The 16727-nt window shown below is 39.5% G+C and overlaps 1 protein-coding gene across 2 annotated transcripts in view; it reads right to left on the reverse strand.

The window, feature by feature from the left end:
• mad1l1 (mitotic arrest deficient 1 like 1) overlaps positions 1–16727 on the reverse strand; it is a 56128-nt gene that overhangs the window by 2258 nt on the left and 37143 nt on the right. For both annotated transcript variants that reach the window (XM_027006178.2, XM_035535042.1), the window contains 2 exons: positions 14037–14241; positions 10246–10436 (listed from right to left, as the gene is read on the reverse strand). In XM_027006178.2, coding sequence (XP_026861979.2) covers positions 10246–10436; positions 14037–14241 — 396 coding nt within the window. The remainder of the gene's footprint in view (positions 1–10245; positions 10437–14036; positions 14242–16727) is intronic.

Raw genomic sequence — 16727 nt, forward strand, 5'->3', positions numbered from 1 at the left:
TCTTGTCTGTGAGCTCCATTATCAGAGCCCTCACTTCCTTAAAAAGCTCCCCTCTTCCTTTTACTGAAGCTTTCCTTTAAAAGCGAGGGTATTCAAACCACAGTCATCGAGGATGAGGTCCTGCAGATCCATCCCCATTCTCACTGCAATGACAATGTGGCCAAGCAGTTAACTGTTTAATTTCTTCACTGAGTCACTTGGTGCTTAAACATGCACTTTACAAGTTTTTTTTCCCCCTTTCTTTCCATTATTTCTGTCTTCTTTTCAATTCTACCCATGGCTTTAGCCTGATAGGTGAGTACTGTGAATACTATGTATTGTTATATGAGGACATGTATTTGATAGAGACTACAAAGCACATCTGTATGTCTCTCTGGACAAGTGTGTCTGCCAAATGCTCTAAATGTAAATTACTATTGATTATAAAATACAGGACAATACAGATTTGGGAGCCAGATTCAAACGGCAGTTTTAATGAATATACGCTTTATGGCCAAACAGAGGGGGAAACAACGCACACATGTATGCAGCTGAACTCAAAGCTTGTGATTGTTACGACCCAACCTAGGTTGGGCTGTAATATAAAGGGTGAAGGTGTGGATTTGTAAATGTTGCATAAATGCAAATATGGTAAACTGTAGTGATCTGAATAACAAACGTGAACAGTGACATCGAATGGAATAAGGCATGATACACAGAGGTCAAACAAGCGCACCAGAAAGACTCTCTTTAATAGTCCAGATTCCAATGAATGACGATGCACAGGATGGTGACGCCATCACTGGAAGGCACAGCTCAGACGCAGTTCTGGGTCTTGTGCTATAATTATGTTCCATCCGCCACTGAGCAGCTTATAATGCTCTTCTACCTTTATTTCTTTCTGTCTTTTCTTTGGAAAGTCTCAATATGATGGCGACAAAGAGAGAAGCATGAAACTTTGATGCATTGTCCACTGAATAACACGGAGCAAATCAATGCAGACAAATTACAACTGCACCTGCAGATATCTGAGCAGATGTGAAGTCTAATGAAAAGCATTATTATTAGAAAATGGTGACTGAGCATTCATAGCTGAAGATTCCTTTTTCCTCTGAAGATGCAGATAAAACAGACAGAGACAGGTAATTGGTCCATTATTAAGGTTACAATGTGTTTCAACAATAAACAAATAACCATCTCCAATGCTGTCAAGGGCCACAGGGCTTAATATAACATATCTCAAACAGAACACGCTCCTTCTTGCATATATTAATCGCTTATTCTGTGCTTATTCAATAACTTTTGTTTTACGTAGATTCTGTAAATAATAAAGGGTACATTTCCTCAAACTATTGGTCTTAACACATAAGCAGTCTCACTGCAGTCCAATTAGTCAAAACCACACCCAAAATCCTTGTCCTTCCTTTATTATTGGAGAACTGCCTAGAAAGAGGGTTATTTGCCAAAAGATGAGCTCTGGCTGTATATATGACCAGGGGGGTGTGCTGATTCTTCTCGTGCTTTTATTAATTTAAATTTTTGATTTTTTAAAATAACTGGTAGAAGAGCAAGAAAGATGGACAGAACTGAATAATCATAAATATGCAAATGCAAAAACAAAAAGGCTTCCATTTAAATGCAGATTTTGACATTTTGCATTTAAAAAAGAGAAAGAAAAAAAAAGAGAACACATGGCAGATGAGCAAATACCAGTGACAAATAAATAAATAATTAAATATGAATCAACAGCAAACAAAAAACAGGGAGGGCATGCATAAAGGGGTCTGGATTTCATGGTTTTCCAGCTGCACAGAGGGAGGAGACAGGAGCACATGCTAACCTTTCAGGTCAGACATTCAGTAGTTTGAGCCTCCCAGCACCTAGACCTCACTAATTTAGTAATTAATTTACACTAACCTGCTATTTTACACGCCAACGTCACACTCACAAAGGCCTTGAAACACCTGACAAAAGTAGTCTCCATAGGGAGGGTGGCACCTACAATTATTTGTTATGTATTGCTTTTTGCAATAAACTGTTAAAAATGTAGATTTCTTGGCTTGTATATCAAAATAAAATAAATAAATAAATAATGCATTTCTATCATCTCAAGATGGATCGTCATGAGCTCTAATTTGAATGCATCTTTATGTAAATTGGGCTGAATTGCTTCCTTGAACCCCTATGTAGTACTCATAAAAGGCAAACTTGGCAAACAAAACCTCTTTAGGGTTGGCATTTGCAATTTATCCTGCCCTAGTAAATTAAGTCAAACAACATTTGTGAAGGCAACCTGGGCTTGCCTATTCATGCCTGTATTTCCTCCATTAGCTGATGTTTTCAAAACGCACTGACGCAAGTTCAACAAAAACAAAAAGCAGTAATATCTCATCCATATAGTTTTTATTCTTCACTGCATCATCAGTCAGTGATTAAGGCTTCAAAGATTCACAGAGAGAGAGAGAGAGAGAGAGAGAGAGAGAGAGAGAGAAAAAAAAGAGACACACATTATTGTGTCTCATCATTGGCGATGGCAGCTCTACTGAATGTGACTTGTGTGCTTGCAAAAAATGGGTTTTGGCCTCGACTTACTCAAGTATATTATATTAAAGTAAAATGAACTTACCATTAGAGTGAATGTACTTGTCAATTTTGAGCACTTTACACTGTGTATTTTTGCTGGGAGGTTGACACAAAAAATGTCTAGGAGTATTCATGTACATGTACCACTGGTCACAAAGCAATCTCTCATGAAAAGAATCAGATGCTCTCAAAAATGCTTGAATTTGCACAACAAATGAAACAAATGACTGATTCTGAGAGCTGCTGAGGAACTTGTCTAATGTGTGAGATGCAAACACGCACATGCACACACACTTTGACCTTAGTAAATACACTGCCTGGCCAAAAAAAAGGTCACCACCTCGATTTAACTAACCAAATAGGTGAGAGCCTCCCATTGGATAATTACTGCATGGGTGATTATGTTTCAGCTGGCAACAAGTTATTTAACCCCAACTGATTTAGTGAGTAGCTTCTCATTTGTTAAACAACCTTGTCGAAAGACACATCCTATGGTCGTGGATAAGATGTTAATCTGTTTCAGAAAGGTCAAATTATTGGTATGCATCAAGCAGAGAAAACATCTAAGGAGATTGCTGAAACTATTAAAAATCAGGTTAAGAACTGTCCAACGCATTATTAAAAAGTAGAAGGACTGTGGGGAAACATCATCTTCGAGGAAGGAATGTGGTCAGAAAAAAAATCTTGAATGATTGTGATCGGCGATCACTTAAATGTGTTAAATCAAGTTGTAGAAAAACAACAGTAGAACTTAGGGATATGTTTAATATTGAAAGCAAGAGCATTTCCACATACACAATGCGAAGGGCACTCAAGGGATTGGGAGTAAACAACTGTGTAGCCTTAAGAAAACCACTCGTCAGTGAGGCTAACTGGCAAAAACGCCTTCAATTTACTAGTGAGCATAAAGATTGGACTCTGGAGCAATGGAAGAAAGTCATGTGGTCTGATGAGTCTAGATTTACTCTGTTCCAGAGTGATGGGTGCATCAGGGGAGGCTGAAGTGATGCACCCATCATGCCTAGTGCCTACCGTACAAGCCTGTGGGGGCAGTGCTATGATCTGGGGTTGCTGCAGTTGGTCAGGTCTAAGTTCAGCAACGTTATGTGCCCAAAGAATGAGGTCAGGCTTGTACCTGAATATACTGAATGACCAGGTTATTCCATCAATGGATTTTTTCTTCCTTGATGGCACGGGCATATTCCAAGATGATAATGCTAGGATTCATTGGGCTCAAATTGTGAAAGAGTGGTTCACAGAGCATGAGACAATTTTCACACATGGATTGGCCACCACAGAGTCCAGACCTGAACCCCATTGAGAATCTTTGGGATGTGCTGGAGACTTTGTGCAGTGGTCCAAATCTTCCATCATCAATACAAGATATTGGGGAAAAATTAATGCAACTCTGGACAGAAATAAATGTTGACATTGCAGAAGCTTGTGGAAAACGATGCCACAGTGAATGCGTGCTGTAATCAAAGCTAAAGGCAGTCCAATGAAATGAGTGAGACACCTTTTTGTTTTGGCTGGGCAGTGTATTTATCCCTAAAAAAGGCAACAAAACTTTTTCCCCCACAAGACATGGCAATGCGTGCACACGTGTGCACCCCCCCTCCTCATATGACTCATATGTGATGACTGACATACACTTTGCTGAGTGAGAGCCAAATCTTGCAGGGAAGGAGGAGCTAAGGACAAAAGAAAAATATGTGAGCATTACGCTCAAGTTCTCTGAAGGAACTCACTCACGCTGTGCCACTGCGGACGTGCCACACAGACAGTGCCTCTGATTTCCCTCCCCTCGTCTCTGAGGAAAGCTTCAAAAGGTCTGTCCATTCCAATCAATTTTTTTTTCAGGGTTTTACATGCACTAGCCAAAACATGCTCACAAACATGAATGCTGGTGGGAACTGATGTGCGTGTGTTCAAAATATGTTTCGTTTTGTTTCGTTTTGGCAGAGCCATCAACTATTAGGTATTCAACTGCAAGCTATCAATATGCCAAACAAACAACACAATCAATCCATCATTATAAGTCTACAATATTCACGCATCTAATGTGTTCTAGAGTTGTAGTAGCCAAACGAAGAGGAAAAAAAATCACGGCTTGTCAATACCAATTATGTGAAATGACAACCCGAAGTCTATGACCGGCAAAGGCACACTGTAGATACCGTCCCAAGCGGTGGTCTGTCTGCTCGTGCTGTGGCCTGCTTCAGCCTCAGCTGCGGCTCATTTCGGGGAGAGCTGAAATCTAGGCACACTTGCAATCAGCTCTCTGAGTCCAGGATTGTCTGCACAGGTTTGGGGTCACTGTTCTGCGGCATGAGGAGGCTTCACTGGAGTGTTTCCCCACAGGAAAGAAAAAGGAGTGTAATAAGAGAAAATTCGAATGTGTGGTTTTGGAGTCTTCTTATGCTGGAACATGGAAACAGTTAACACTGTTATGTTTGTTGTTTATTTTGCACTGGACTCTGGAATCTTGGTTTCCTGCAGTGAAATACTGCTGTGCCTTTAACTGCATGTCCAAGGTAGTCTTGAACCCTTTATGTGCAATTCAAACTCTAACATCCATGTGATGACACAAACTAAACACCCACTAAAGAAAATGAGAATGTTCACTTTTGCATGACTTTCTATACATTTCCTGGCTCTCTACAAAAATTGCAGTTTAAGCTTGTTCCCTCTATAACAAAGCATTTTCATTTGCCTTATTAGAAATTAGCCACTGCAAAAACTGCAAAAGATGACTGCGCTCATCTGAAAGCTCTTTAGACATTTATGTTGTTTTTATTTCTCTCTATACCTCCGACAGCCTGGATCTTGACTTGAACTTGACCTAGTCTGTATGTCTGTGTAAAAGTGATCTAGAAAGTGTGTGTGTGTGTGTGTGTGTGTGTGTGTGTGTGTGTGTGTGTGTACATGTGAGACAGAGCGGTTTAGTGGCCGTTTTTTTGCTTAAACATTTCAAAATATCATGTGCCATCATACTGTTTCTTGAGAATGGGCACAACAGTTCCTGGCCGTTTATCCAGCTGGTTAAACGATCTTTGCAAATTATATCATATATGATTCACTACACCAGTGATAATGAGATCATTTTCTCTTTTACTCTCTGCATGATGTGCAGAAAATTCCACGGTGTAATCAGTGGCTCCATTAGATGTAGTAATCATCTCCTGATTGGGCCATGGCAAATGTGAAAGATCCAAATGCTCAGATACCTTCACTTAACTGCAGTATCAATCAAAGCATATCTGCTTTACTCAGACCAGCCTAGCCTCTACATAGAACCCAGTCAGAGGCTTCGCTATCACAAACATAAAATTTATGCCCGGATACTAGAGAACTTACCTGCTGCAATGTTAGGTTCCAACACTAATCTAACACGCATCCCTCCAACACTCACCATCCCTTCGTCATGGAGAACAGGTTTGGAGATACCAGCCCCTATTTGTACTGTTCTCCACACTCCATACCTTTATCTGACCATGGATATTTATCTGCAAATTGTGTGTTTGTATGAGACATGGAAATGTGTGTGCACGCTCACACACACACAAAAAAACAAAAAAACACAGCCATGAATATTACATGGCTCTCTTGATCAAAGAGACCCAATGCTGAAAACAAAGACAAACAAAACACCCCCCCCCCCCCAACAAATGACACACATACCCATCATACAAGCTGCACTACCACAGACCAAACAACTAGAATTCATTTGAGGCCACTGTGTTCCAGAAGAGCAAGACAGTTGTTTTTATAAAGATATTAACATAAAGCTAATTAAGAATATCCAAAACACAGGTCAATTCCAAATTACGCCATTCCTACTGAAATTCCTCATTATTCTAGGCTTATTATGAGGTTTATTTTTAATGGCTTTTTCTAAGGAGAGTAAAAGTAAGAATGAGTCACATCCAAATCACAGATGAAAAGCACCAAGATGGAGGAAGAGGGTAGAAATGGAGAGGGCAAAAAAAAAGAGGGAAAGCATTTCATTGAAGGCCAAAGTCAAAGGAAACCAACATCATGGTTTCCCCCCTTAATTATTCCTCTTTTAATTGTGACTATTGATTACTTTCTCTGCCTTACATCCCGTGGGGATAAGCTCAGCAGGGGGGAGGCTTTGATTGCATTGGAGAGGCTTCTGATTACAAGTGAAATGGAAAACACAGCCGAGAGCAACAATCTCAGGGAGCAGACACCATATGGCCCATCAATGAGAAAGTAGATGGAGATAAGGAGTAAAAGTAGTGAAAACCTTTTTTTTTTTTTTTTTTTTTTTTTTTGTTAAAAAAAGGTCCATGGGTGGTGGAGAGCTGTAGAAACAGTCAGTGGGTTAAAAGTGAGCATGCTGGACTTTTTTGATGAAAAAGCGCTATTTAGTGATAAACTCCTGCTTAGCTGACTCTAAAGCTGTACAAGTCTATTGATATTGGTAATGGCATATTGAAACTTTTGAGCAAGTTGGAGTGACTTCGGTTTGTGAAATCAGGATCCAGATGAAAGGAAACCTAAAGGAGAACTGGCTGCATTTCCTTTACTCATAAAGGGTCTACAGCTGGCCACGGCAGCGTGGGTGAGGAGCAGCTTGGAGATGTGTTCCACACGCTTCATACGTTCAAAGCTGAGGCCAGTAACGGACATCTCTAAGGGAGCTGCCTCTGCAGCAACAAGATACAACCCACCCAATTTAGAGACCCTGCAAACTACAGCGTGGCTGAATCCCTCCGCTCAGGAATTTTCATATCCCAGACTCAGTACATTAGTGATCAGCCCCTTTGGTTTTCTATTCTAGATGGGAAAAAGTATATGGCAGCCACCTCACTTAGTCATTGTTTTCCAGAAACACAGCACAGCTCGAGCAGCAATAACTCATGAGTATTATCTAGAACAAGCAAACAAACTTGTTCAGTGCAAAAATATATTGACTGAGCAGCTGACTTATCCCAACTCGGCAATTATTGCAATATTACACCTTCCACAGGTGTAGCGATCTTTGACTAAAATCTTGCAAAACCACAGTAAAGGGTAGGTAGCATGGACGTTAAGTGCATGACTCTGTGGTTGTAAAGAAAAAAACTACTACATTCTACAAATAACAGTAATACATCTCTCTGTAACTGCTAACATTTAAAGTTGGGAGACAACAGCACTTTTGTGTAAGAAAGGTAGGGGTGTGTGTGTGTGTGTGTGTGTGTGTGTGTGTGTGTGTGTATGTATATGTATGTGGTGTCTGCGCATGCGCACACATGTGGATGTGTACACACATGCGTACACATGCTTGAGTGCGTCATGTGCAAAACTCAAGGTTAATAAATACTGACAGTAAATTATCTTTAGCAGCAGGGACGCAGGTGGCTTTAACAGACCTGATTTGACACACCAACATTGATGTGTCAGAATGCACAGCACAAAGCCGCTAGTACCAGCACTTCAGTGATGGAGAACAGTCCTGAAAACAAAGAACTCCTACTCCATTAGAATGCATTGCCAATCAAAATAAAATAAATGGAAATAAAGATGTCTATAAACCCAATGTATGTAAAAGACTAGGTGGGGGTCATGAACTTCATTCTTTAGAGGACAGATGAAGGAATACAAGTTGAAGTTTAGGCCTCTCTGCAGAATTAACTTCATTTGGTCAGCCCTACCTCCAGACAAATGTCCAGTCTCTCTCTACACTGAAGGAACAACTAGATCATTCAGCTAGCAAAGCTACTAATTTCAGTTTCAAACTCACATTTAAATCGATGAGTCTGAATTCTGTTAAAGCCTTTTCATATTCATATCCCAAGATATGAATAAGAGAAGTTGGAGAAATACCAGAGAAAGCAAGAGGAAACGAAGAGAACTTGGAAAGGTACAACCACGATTGTTCTACTGGTGATGGGGCACTTGGGGCTGTGACCTCTAAGATTAGTGTCTAACAGATCCCAGGAATGACATCATCAATCTCAGTAGAGAAGAGTGCAATCCTAGAAACAGTGAAAATATGGTCTGCACTCTCAAACACCCAGCCCTCCAATGAAGCTGGCTTGAAGGTCTGAGTGTAAGGACAAATAGCACTAGGTACAGAATTATACCTCCGACACAGATGTTCCAGTGGGTGAAGATATAGTGAGTGTGAAGACCACAATGTAATTCATATTGTTTTCATACCATGCAGTGACCCCTCATGCCCTGTAGAGGTCATGCAGAAAGAGACCACTCCTATCAGGATAAAAATGTTTCATCAGAAGACAGAAGTGACCAGTCAGAACTGATTCACCCATAGCTGTTACTGTACAAGTGGACCTCAATCACTTCCGCAAAATGCCCTCCACATAACAGCGCTAGGATTCCCCAATCAGTGTATGGGTCAAGGATTCAGGCCTGAGCTATTCTTTTGGTGGATGATATTTACACACTTGTCGAGAATATGGTGAAGGATGGCTCATCTGACGAGATCACATTTCCACACATCTTGCAGATCTTTCCCAAAGGATTCTGCATCACAAAAACTGTAAAATGTGCCTTTTACATTGTAATGATAGGTTTAAGCACTGCAACCCTACTATAATATATAATATTGTCTCATCACTGGAAATAACACATCCTTAAACCTGATGATCTGAAGATGTTCAAAGAAACGATCAGCAATCCTTCTCTCGGTTCCTCTCATGGTGCAAGAGATAAAATAGACAACTCCTCTAGTAATGCATGAGAAGGAATGGGTTATGATCCCTATGGAGAGATATGATCTCTTCTGATACACAAAATCTTTTTATACTGCATTGTATATGTATTACCATATGCATTCATCATAAATGTTTCAGATCTCACTTATGCATCAGCCTTGTGTCTTTTTCCAAGTTATGTGTGAAGCACACAAATCCTACCATAAATTAAAATGTCAGCCATGATTAGTGCAGCTCTTACCAGCTAAGAGTAAGAAATCAGGAGGGTTGTCTGAAATGTTATGACTGTGTGGGACCATTACTCTTGTAACTCTAAGAATCACTCAAAAGCTGCTGTTATTCTTTGCTGAAAGTTCCTGTGGCTTTTGCGTGCATAAATTTATTAGGGATTTTTCAATTAATTATGAGTCATTTAAGATGTTTCACACACAGAGGCCCTGAATACAAAATGGAAAGCAGTACTGAAGCATAGCGAAAACTTTAATCCACTTACTGCACTCTATGCATCAGCACATTTAGGACTGTGCACACCATCCTAATCATTGAAAGAGACTCATGAATTATGAATAATATTGTAGACTCCTATGTAATACATGATGCACACCAAAAAAAACACCTAAATTCATATTCATGAACCCAATTAAAATAAGACTATATTTGTATAGTTTGCATGTATAAAATACAGATTAACACCACAAACAGAGCAGGATACTGTACATGTACCAGATGTGCTGGGTTTAACCCCATTATCTCAGGAGCTGCACTAGAAATGTGGAATTAACAAGTTCATATAGTTCAAGGAGTTTTAAATGTCAGTCTAACAAAGGAATTCAACCTCAACAGTTTCACTGATGAATAAAGAAGCAAAGACAGCATGGTACAAATGTCTAAAGGACTTAGCCTTAAACGTAAATAGTGTTGTGATGTTAGATTTGTCTTGTACGGCCTACACACTGCTTCATGTATGCGCCAGTGGGATTGTATCTGTGTTTACCTTGAAAAGCAACGAGTCCTCCATACGCTCAGCGTAAACTGATGTGAGGCGATACTGATTTTCAACAGTAATATCAATCTGGTAGCCGGTCAGTACGTAGCAGACTGTGCGGAACTCCTGGATCTTCTTCTGGAAGACCTCTTTCAAGCGCTGGTTCTTCAGCTCAGCACTCTCCATCTGCTTACGCAAATCTGCCGCAAGGTGGTAAAGAGAACACCATTTGGATGAAGAAGCAAACAACTGGAATATCAAAGGAAACATTTGGCGGACTATCAATTAACTTTCACCAGAGCAGCATCAATGGAACAAATTCCAAGATGTTGTTATCTGTAGAGGCTATTTGGCTTACTTTTATAGTGATTCATTAGAGCGAGACTAAATGCAATTCATTTAATTTCTTAACATCCTACATATATATTTTGGTTTACTGGATAAACAAAAATTAAACACAACTCATACTTTTGTGACACCTAAACAGAACAGGCATCCTATCACTTCCAGTAATATCAAATAAAAAAAATATGGGTTCAAATTATTCTTTGGTTGGCCACTGTTCAAAGTGGACACAGTTGCCTAAACTGTGATAATTCACAATAATGACTGAATATTAGTACTGTGCAGGTATAAGAACACACAGCATTATGGTTCATGGTTACGCCTGCCCCGAATGCCCTGATTCCACAAAGGTATCTGCATTATTTTCAGACTAGGATGCAGCCCACTCTCAGCACAAATTTATGCAGCTTCTTCATTTTTCTGTAGGGCATGTTAATGAGACATTAATGAGATATTAAGGAGAATATGGTGAGTGTAACACTCCTGGGAAAATGTTCAAAGTGGTTACTTTTTAAAGTGACCATTGCCACTTATCCTCTCCGTGCAGTGGATTTACTGCAGTGGGTGCAAATTAACTTTTTTTTTTTTTTTTTTTTTTTTTTTACCAAGTTAGCATAGCAAACTCCTATATATCTTTGCTGTTGTGTGTTGTGTCAATGCACACAAAAGAAACAGGGTTGTATGTGACAGTGTCTAGAAAAGGGGACTAACACATAGGCCTAATATAAATGAACCAACGAAAGACTGAACATGCTGGAGCCACTGTAGTGCCTGGGGTAATCAAAATTAAACAGGCACGTGCACACACATGCATGTACACACACGCATATGTGCACACACCCTGAAAGTCATGTTAAGAAGTGAATGATTTACTCTGACATTCCGATTTATTAACACATTTTCTTAACCTATACACTTTTGCTCTTTCTGTGCTACTCCAGCTTTCTGTCAACAAACAATATAGAGAGAAACAGATATTCCCACTTGTCCATGACACGCTAAAATGAACAAAATAAATCAAGAAAAAAAATTCCCTGAGACTATGCAGGCACACACACAGCAGGGCACAAAGTAGATATAGACATGCTACCCTGGAAATGTACATTTCTGTTATGAAATGTCGAAGAAAAATGAACTAGGATATCTTTTATGAGTTATCAGTATGGTTGCCTTGGAGATGGTGGGTGTTAGGCCCATTCAGGCACATTCTGTACGTGTACAGAACAGAAACAAGGATCTACGGAGTGTGTGTCTATCTATGTGCGTGTGTGCAATGTGCATGTGCGTGCACTCTGGTGCACAATAATGACCATATCACAATTTATGAAATGCCCCCACAAATTTCAGAGACCATTTCTGGTTCTTTTATTTGCATATATTACACTGTTACCGGCCTTAACTCCCCCAGTACAGTAATACAATATTAATTGTGCCTGTTGTTGAGCTCTGTTCTGTCATATAGAAGATTGGAACAGCATGGAACACAGTATGATTAGTTTTATACAATATGTAACACAGGGTAGTGTGTTTAGGGGTTTTAAATTATATGGAAAACACTTCAGGGTAGACCCATAGACTTCTTGGTTGTAGCAGTTCGTAGTTGTTAGTAATCTTTGAGAAAACAATGCAATAACTAATATTCAGTTAACATTTACTTTCCTCTTAAAAAACTGGTCTGATACTTGCACAGGTGAAGATAGCTATATACATGCCCTTGCATAAGTTTTCAACCACATTAAAAGTGAACAGATTCATCCAGATTACACAATGAAGCATTGATATTTTGTGCAGTCATAGTTTATTTTAAAAGACAAACTCTAGAAGTGATTCATTTAAAAGTGATATTGGTTTATGTAAGAAAATATTCTGCAACAAAAATGACTAACTGAAAAATGCTGTTTGCATAAGCAAGCAGCCCCTGTACCATGCAAGTTCTATGTTTATACAGATGAGAGGTATTGCCCTAATGAGTACATGACTCGTTTACAATTGGCTTCTGCTTGTGAATCATTAAAAATACTAAAACACCAACACACACACACACACACACACACACACACACACACACACACACACACTCTGGATAAAAGATCCCCTTAATACAAGCAACACTGGTTATATTATGAATCTTAAGGGTGGTCGCGAATATGAAGACCAAAGAGGAAACTGGAGATAAGTCTGACTATATGACAAAACAGAAACAGGCTACAAAATAATGTCCAAGTATTTGGATATCCCACAGAGCACAGCTGGACTAATTGTAAAGAACTAGAAGCTACATCATGCCACCAAGGCACTGTCCAAACAAGACCGTAGCCCAAAATTCAGCATCAGAGCAAGAGGAGGACTTATAAGGGAAGATAAGTGTCTAACAATCACTTTGAAGGAGCTAGCGAGTTCAGTGGCTGAGACTGCTGGGAAGGAGCATTAGTCAATATCAAGTGCTCTGCATACAACATGCATGTGTGGGAAGGTGGCTAAAAAGAAGCCATTATGGAAAAAAAATTAATAAATCACTCTCACTCACTCACACAGATACAGACACACACAGGGACATCTGGAATTTGTCAGAAAGCATCAGAGTGACCCAGCTAAAATGTTCGATATGATTTTGCGGTCAGATGAGACAAAACTGGAGATTTTTGTTTAGAACCAAAGCATTATGTGTAGTGCAAAACTAAATGGTGCCTATTTCTCAAAAATACCAACTCAGCAGTGAAATATGATGGTGGCATGATGTGAGGATTTTCCTCAGAGGGCACTGGGTAACTTTTTTGAAAAAAATAGAAAAATGGAGGTATGATTCAAAATACAGGTAAATACTACAGGATAGCCTATTTCAGTCTGCTAAAACAGTAAAAGTTGGGAGAAACTTCACATCAGCAGGACAATGATGCCAAGCACAAGCCAAAGCAACACACAAGTGGGTGAACAACAGAAAGGTGCATGGTCTAGAACAGCCAAGTCAAAGTCTGGACTTCAATCCAATTGAGAATCTGTGGCATCATCCAGCCAGCCTGAACAAAAATAGAGCAAATCTGCTAGGAAGAATGGGTGAAAATCACTCCCAAACAGTATAACCAAGCTGGTAAAACCTCTTGTGACAAGTAATGCATTGTGCCTTTTTTTTTTTTTTTTAATTTTATTTTATTTATTGGTTTGCACTAAAAATACTGTCTGGAACAATCTACATCACATGTAAACCAGACAAATCTGATTTTTTTGAGGGTAAATACTTCTGAAAGGTGCACTTTTTCTATCTTGTTGTACAAAAGGCAAACATGAATGCAAGAAGGTTGCAACTAAGGTGTTTGAAAACCGCACCCAAAGCCTCCCAAAGTAAACCAAAGATGCAAACCAAACCAAACCATTTGTTCTCCCTCAAAAGACATTTCAGATTTTGCTTTCCGGCCAAAAGCCTGCAGCAGTAAACTTGATATACAGAGTTTGCATACCTAATATTTCCTGTGAAGGCGGTATAATGAGAGTGATGTCATCAGATGTCACAGTGCCTCCTGACTCCATCTTCCGAAGACGCTCCCTCAGACGTTCACATTCCACTTTCAGATGCTCCAACTCCTCAGCACGCTGTTGCTTGGCAACACAGGTGGGGTTCAACCGGAAGTGGACTACTTTCGTTTTGACTGGGTCATAGTCGCCCTGGGAAGTCCAACAAAATTGAGGAAAAATTAAAACATTACACAACCATTTAGTGTCAAAATCATGTGGAGTTAGCCTATTGAGCTATAATGCTCTTTCTTTCTTTTGTTTTCTTTTTTTTTTTAAACCCTCCTTTATGATTATGATTTGCTCATACCAGAAACTAATTTCAGCACTCGGGACTCTATTCAGCTTCATTATTCAGGTGGCTTGGCTGCCTTAGATACGATCAAATCTCACCAAAGAATATCATTATAGTGATATTTCTGTATTTACTGTGACATTCAAATGAGTCAGGAAACCATCTGTCATCAAAAACAATAGCATAGGCTCAGATGATTGGCCCCAACAATTAATCTGAAAAGATCTGACTTCATCTCCAGTTAGGCTGTGTTATCATAATACCAACTTGTGTGCTTTAAGGCTTTTAGGCTTCTTTGGGCCTTTTTGACCATGTAGATGATTCACAATGGCCACACTGAAATTCCAAATGTTTAGGTGTTATTGTGAGGCATACCTGAAACTGGTTTTGTTCGGATCTCAAAGTGTACACTGAAACATCTGGGTTAAACTGCTTATTCCACTGGCTTTCTGTTAATATCACAGCAACATTCATACAAAAAAGATTTTAAATTGTGACATTTATGCTACTGGTCTGTCTGGCCATTTTACCACTGCTGCTTTTGCCACAGCCTTCTTAACTAAGCCTGTAATAAGCTAACATACTCGACAATGAGGTAATTTGTTCAATAAAGTAAAGACACTGACATTTCAGTTGTCTGGAAAAATTCATTAGGAAGTTGAATTGAAAAAAAAGCAGTCTAGGATTCGATTTCCAATTTCTGCAGTCTTACCCGATCTTATTCTATTCCAGAGTGAGTAATTGGTCAAATTATTTTTTCAGATCACATTTTAAAACGTTAAAGCTTAGTTATGTCAATATTCTTTACTGGCATATTTTTGGGGAAAAAATTAAAGCATGAAGAAAACCATTACCTAGGTGTATTGGCTAAGAACTGAACTTTAATTTTCAAAGACTTCAACTGTCATGCATGATTATATAAACTGTGCACTACACAAAGCTGTAGTGTTGTTCACATTGCCATACTATGATATACTAAGCAACAAATGGCATTAATGCTTGCAGGTCTGATATAAATGTAATTATCTTGTCTACTGCACCAAGTTGTTTGTTTCTGGTATCAACAAGAGGAAAACACTTTCATGTTTTTTATATACATACTCATTGTCAGTCAAACTATTGTAGCTTAATTTCAAGATATGCCTAAAGTAATCAGGAGTATGAAGATATTTTTCAAATGATAAACCCATAACCTATAAAAATATGAACTTGTTCAGTTCAAAATGCTTTATCAAAGAAGTCATGGCTCATTCCTATTCAGAACCAGAACCAAGAACCAATTCTGCAGGTGTAAAACTTCAGGAGTTTAAAAGCCATTACTGGGACCTCTGCTGAATTAAGGAGTCTATCAAAGAGTAAGGCCCCAATCTGAACACCTCATTATCCAGCAAATTACAGCAGGCCAGAGAGAAAGGGAGAAAACAAAAAAACTGAAAATACGGCTTTTGGGAGTCAGAGCGAGGGAACAAAAATGTTCCGATGATAACAAATAAAAGAAAGATGATGCCCAAAAGTAAACTATTCTAAAATCATTAGGTGTGGGTTAGGTGGTACTACTGTCTCCAGAGTGGCATTTCACTCCACTTTCCTTCTCTACTCTTTCCATCTCCTCTTTTGAATTTCATGCTATTACAGTGTCTTTTCCCACCATGGTCATCTACCGCCCTCCAGGTTCCCTAGATAAATTCATTGATGAGCATGACATCCTCCTGAGTCAATTCCCCATTGAAGGAAATCCACTAATTCTCCTTGGAGACTTCCATCAGACAAGCTGAATTCCTCATGCATCCTTCCGCTGTTGACAGCATTTGACCTCACCCTCAACCACTCTCCTCTGACTCACAAAGTGAGCAATGTAGTGGACACGATCTTCACCCGAACCACCACATCATGATCGGACATCACAGTCATCCCCTCCATCTCTCAGACCTTCACTTCTCTCTCTCCCTTCCTTTTCTTTCCATCCAATCGTCCCCAACGTGTTGCTCCTCCTTCTGTCGCAATCTGCACTCCCTCTTCCCTTACTTCTACTATTTTATCCACCAATCCTCACCCTGACTGTCTTCTTTTTCTTTGGATACAGTTACAAATACTTTCATTTCTACACTCTCCTCTTCAATGAATCTTCTGTGCCCTCTCTCCTTTAGAATGGCAAAGTCCTCCCCAGCTTCCCCCTGGTGAACAGAAACAATACGCTGCCACAGGAGAGAACCAAGGACTGCAGAGAGGCGGTGGAGGAAATCTCACCTAGATTCAGACCTCAGCTCATACCAGTCTCTCCTTTCCAAGTTCTCACTGGAAGTAACAGCTGCAAAGTCACCCTACTACAGGGAAAATTTTGAAT

Source organism: Electrophorus electricus, chromosome 16 (assembly GCF_013358815.1).
Source record: "Electrophorus electricus isolate fEleEle1 chromosome 16, fEleEle1.pri, whole genome shotgun sequence".
Taxonomy (NCBI): domain Eukaryota; kingdom Metazoa; phylum Chordata; class Actinopteri; order Gymnotiformes; family Gymnotidae; genus Electrophorus; species Electrophorus electricus.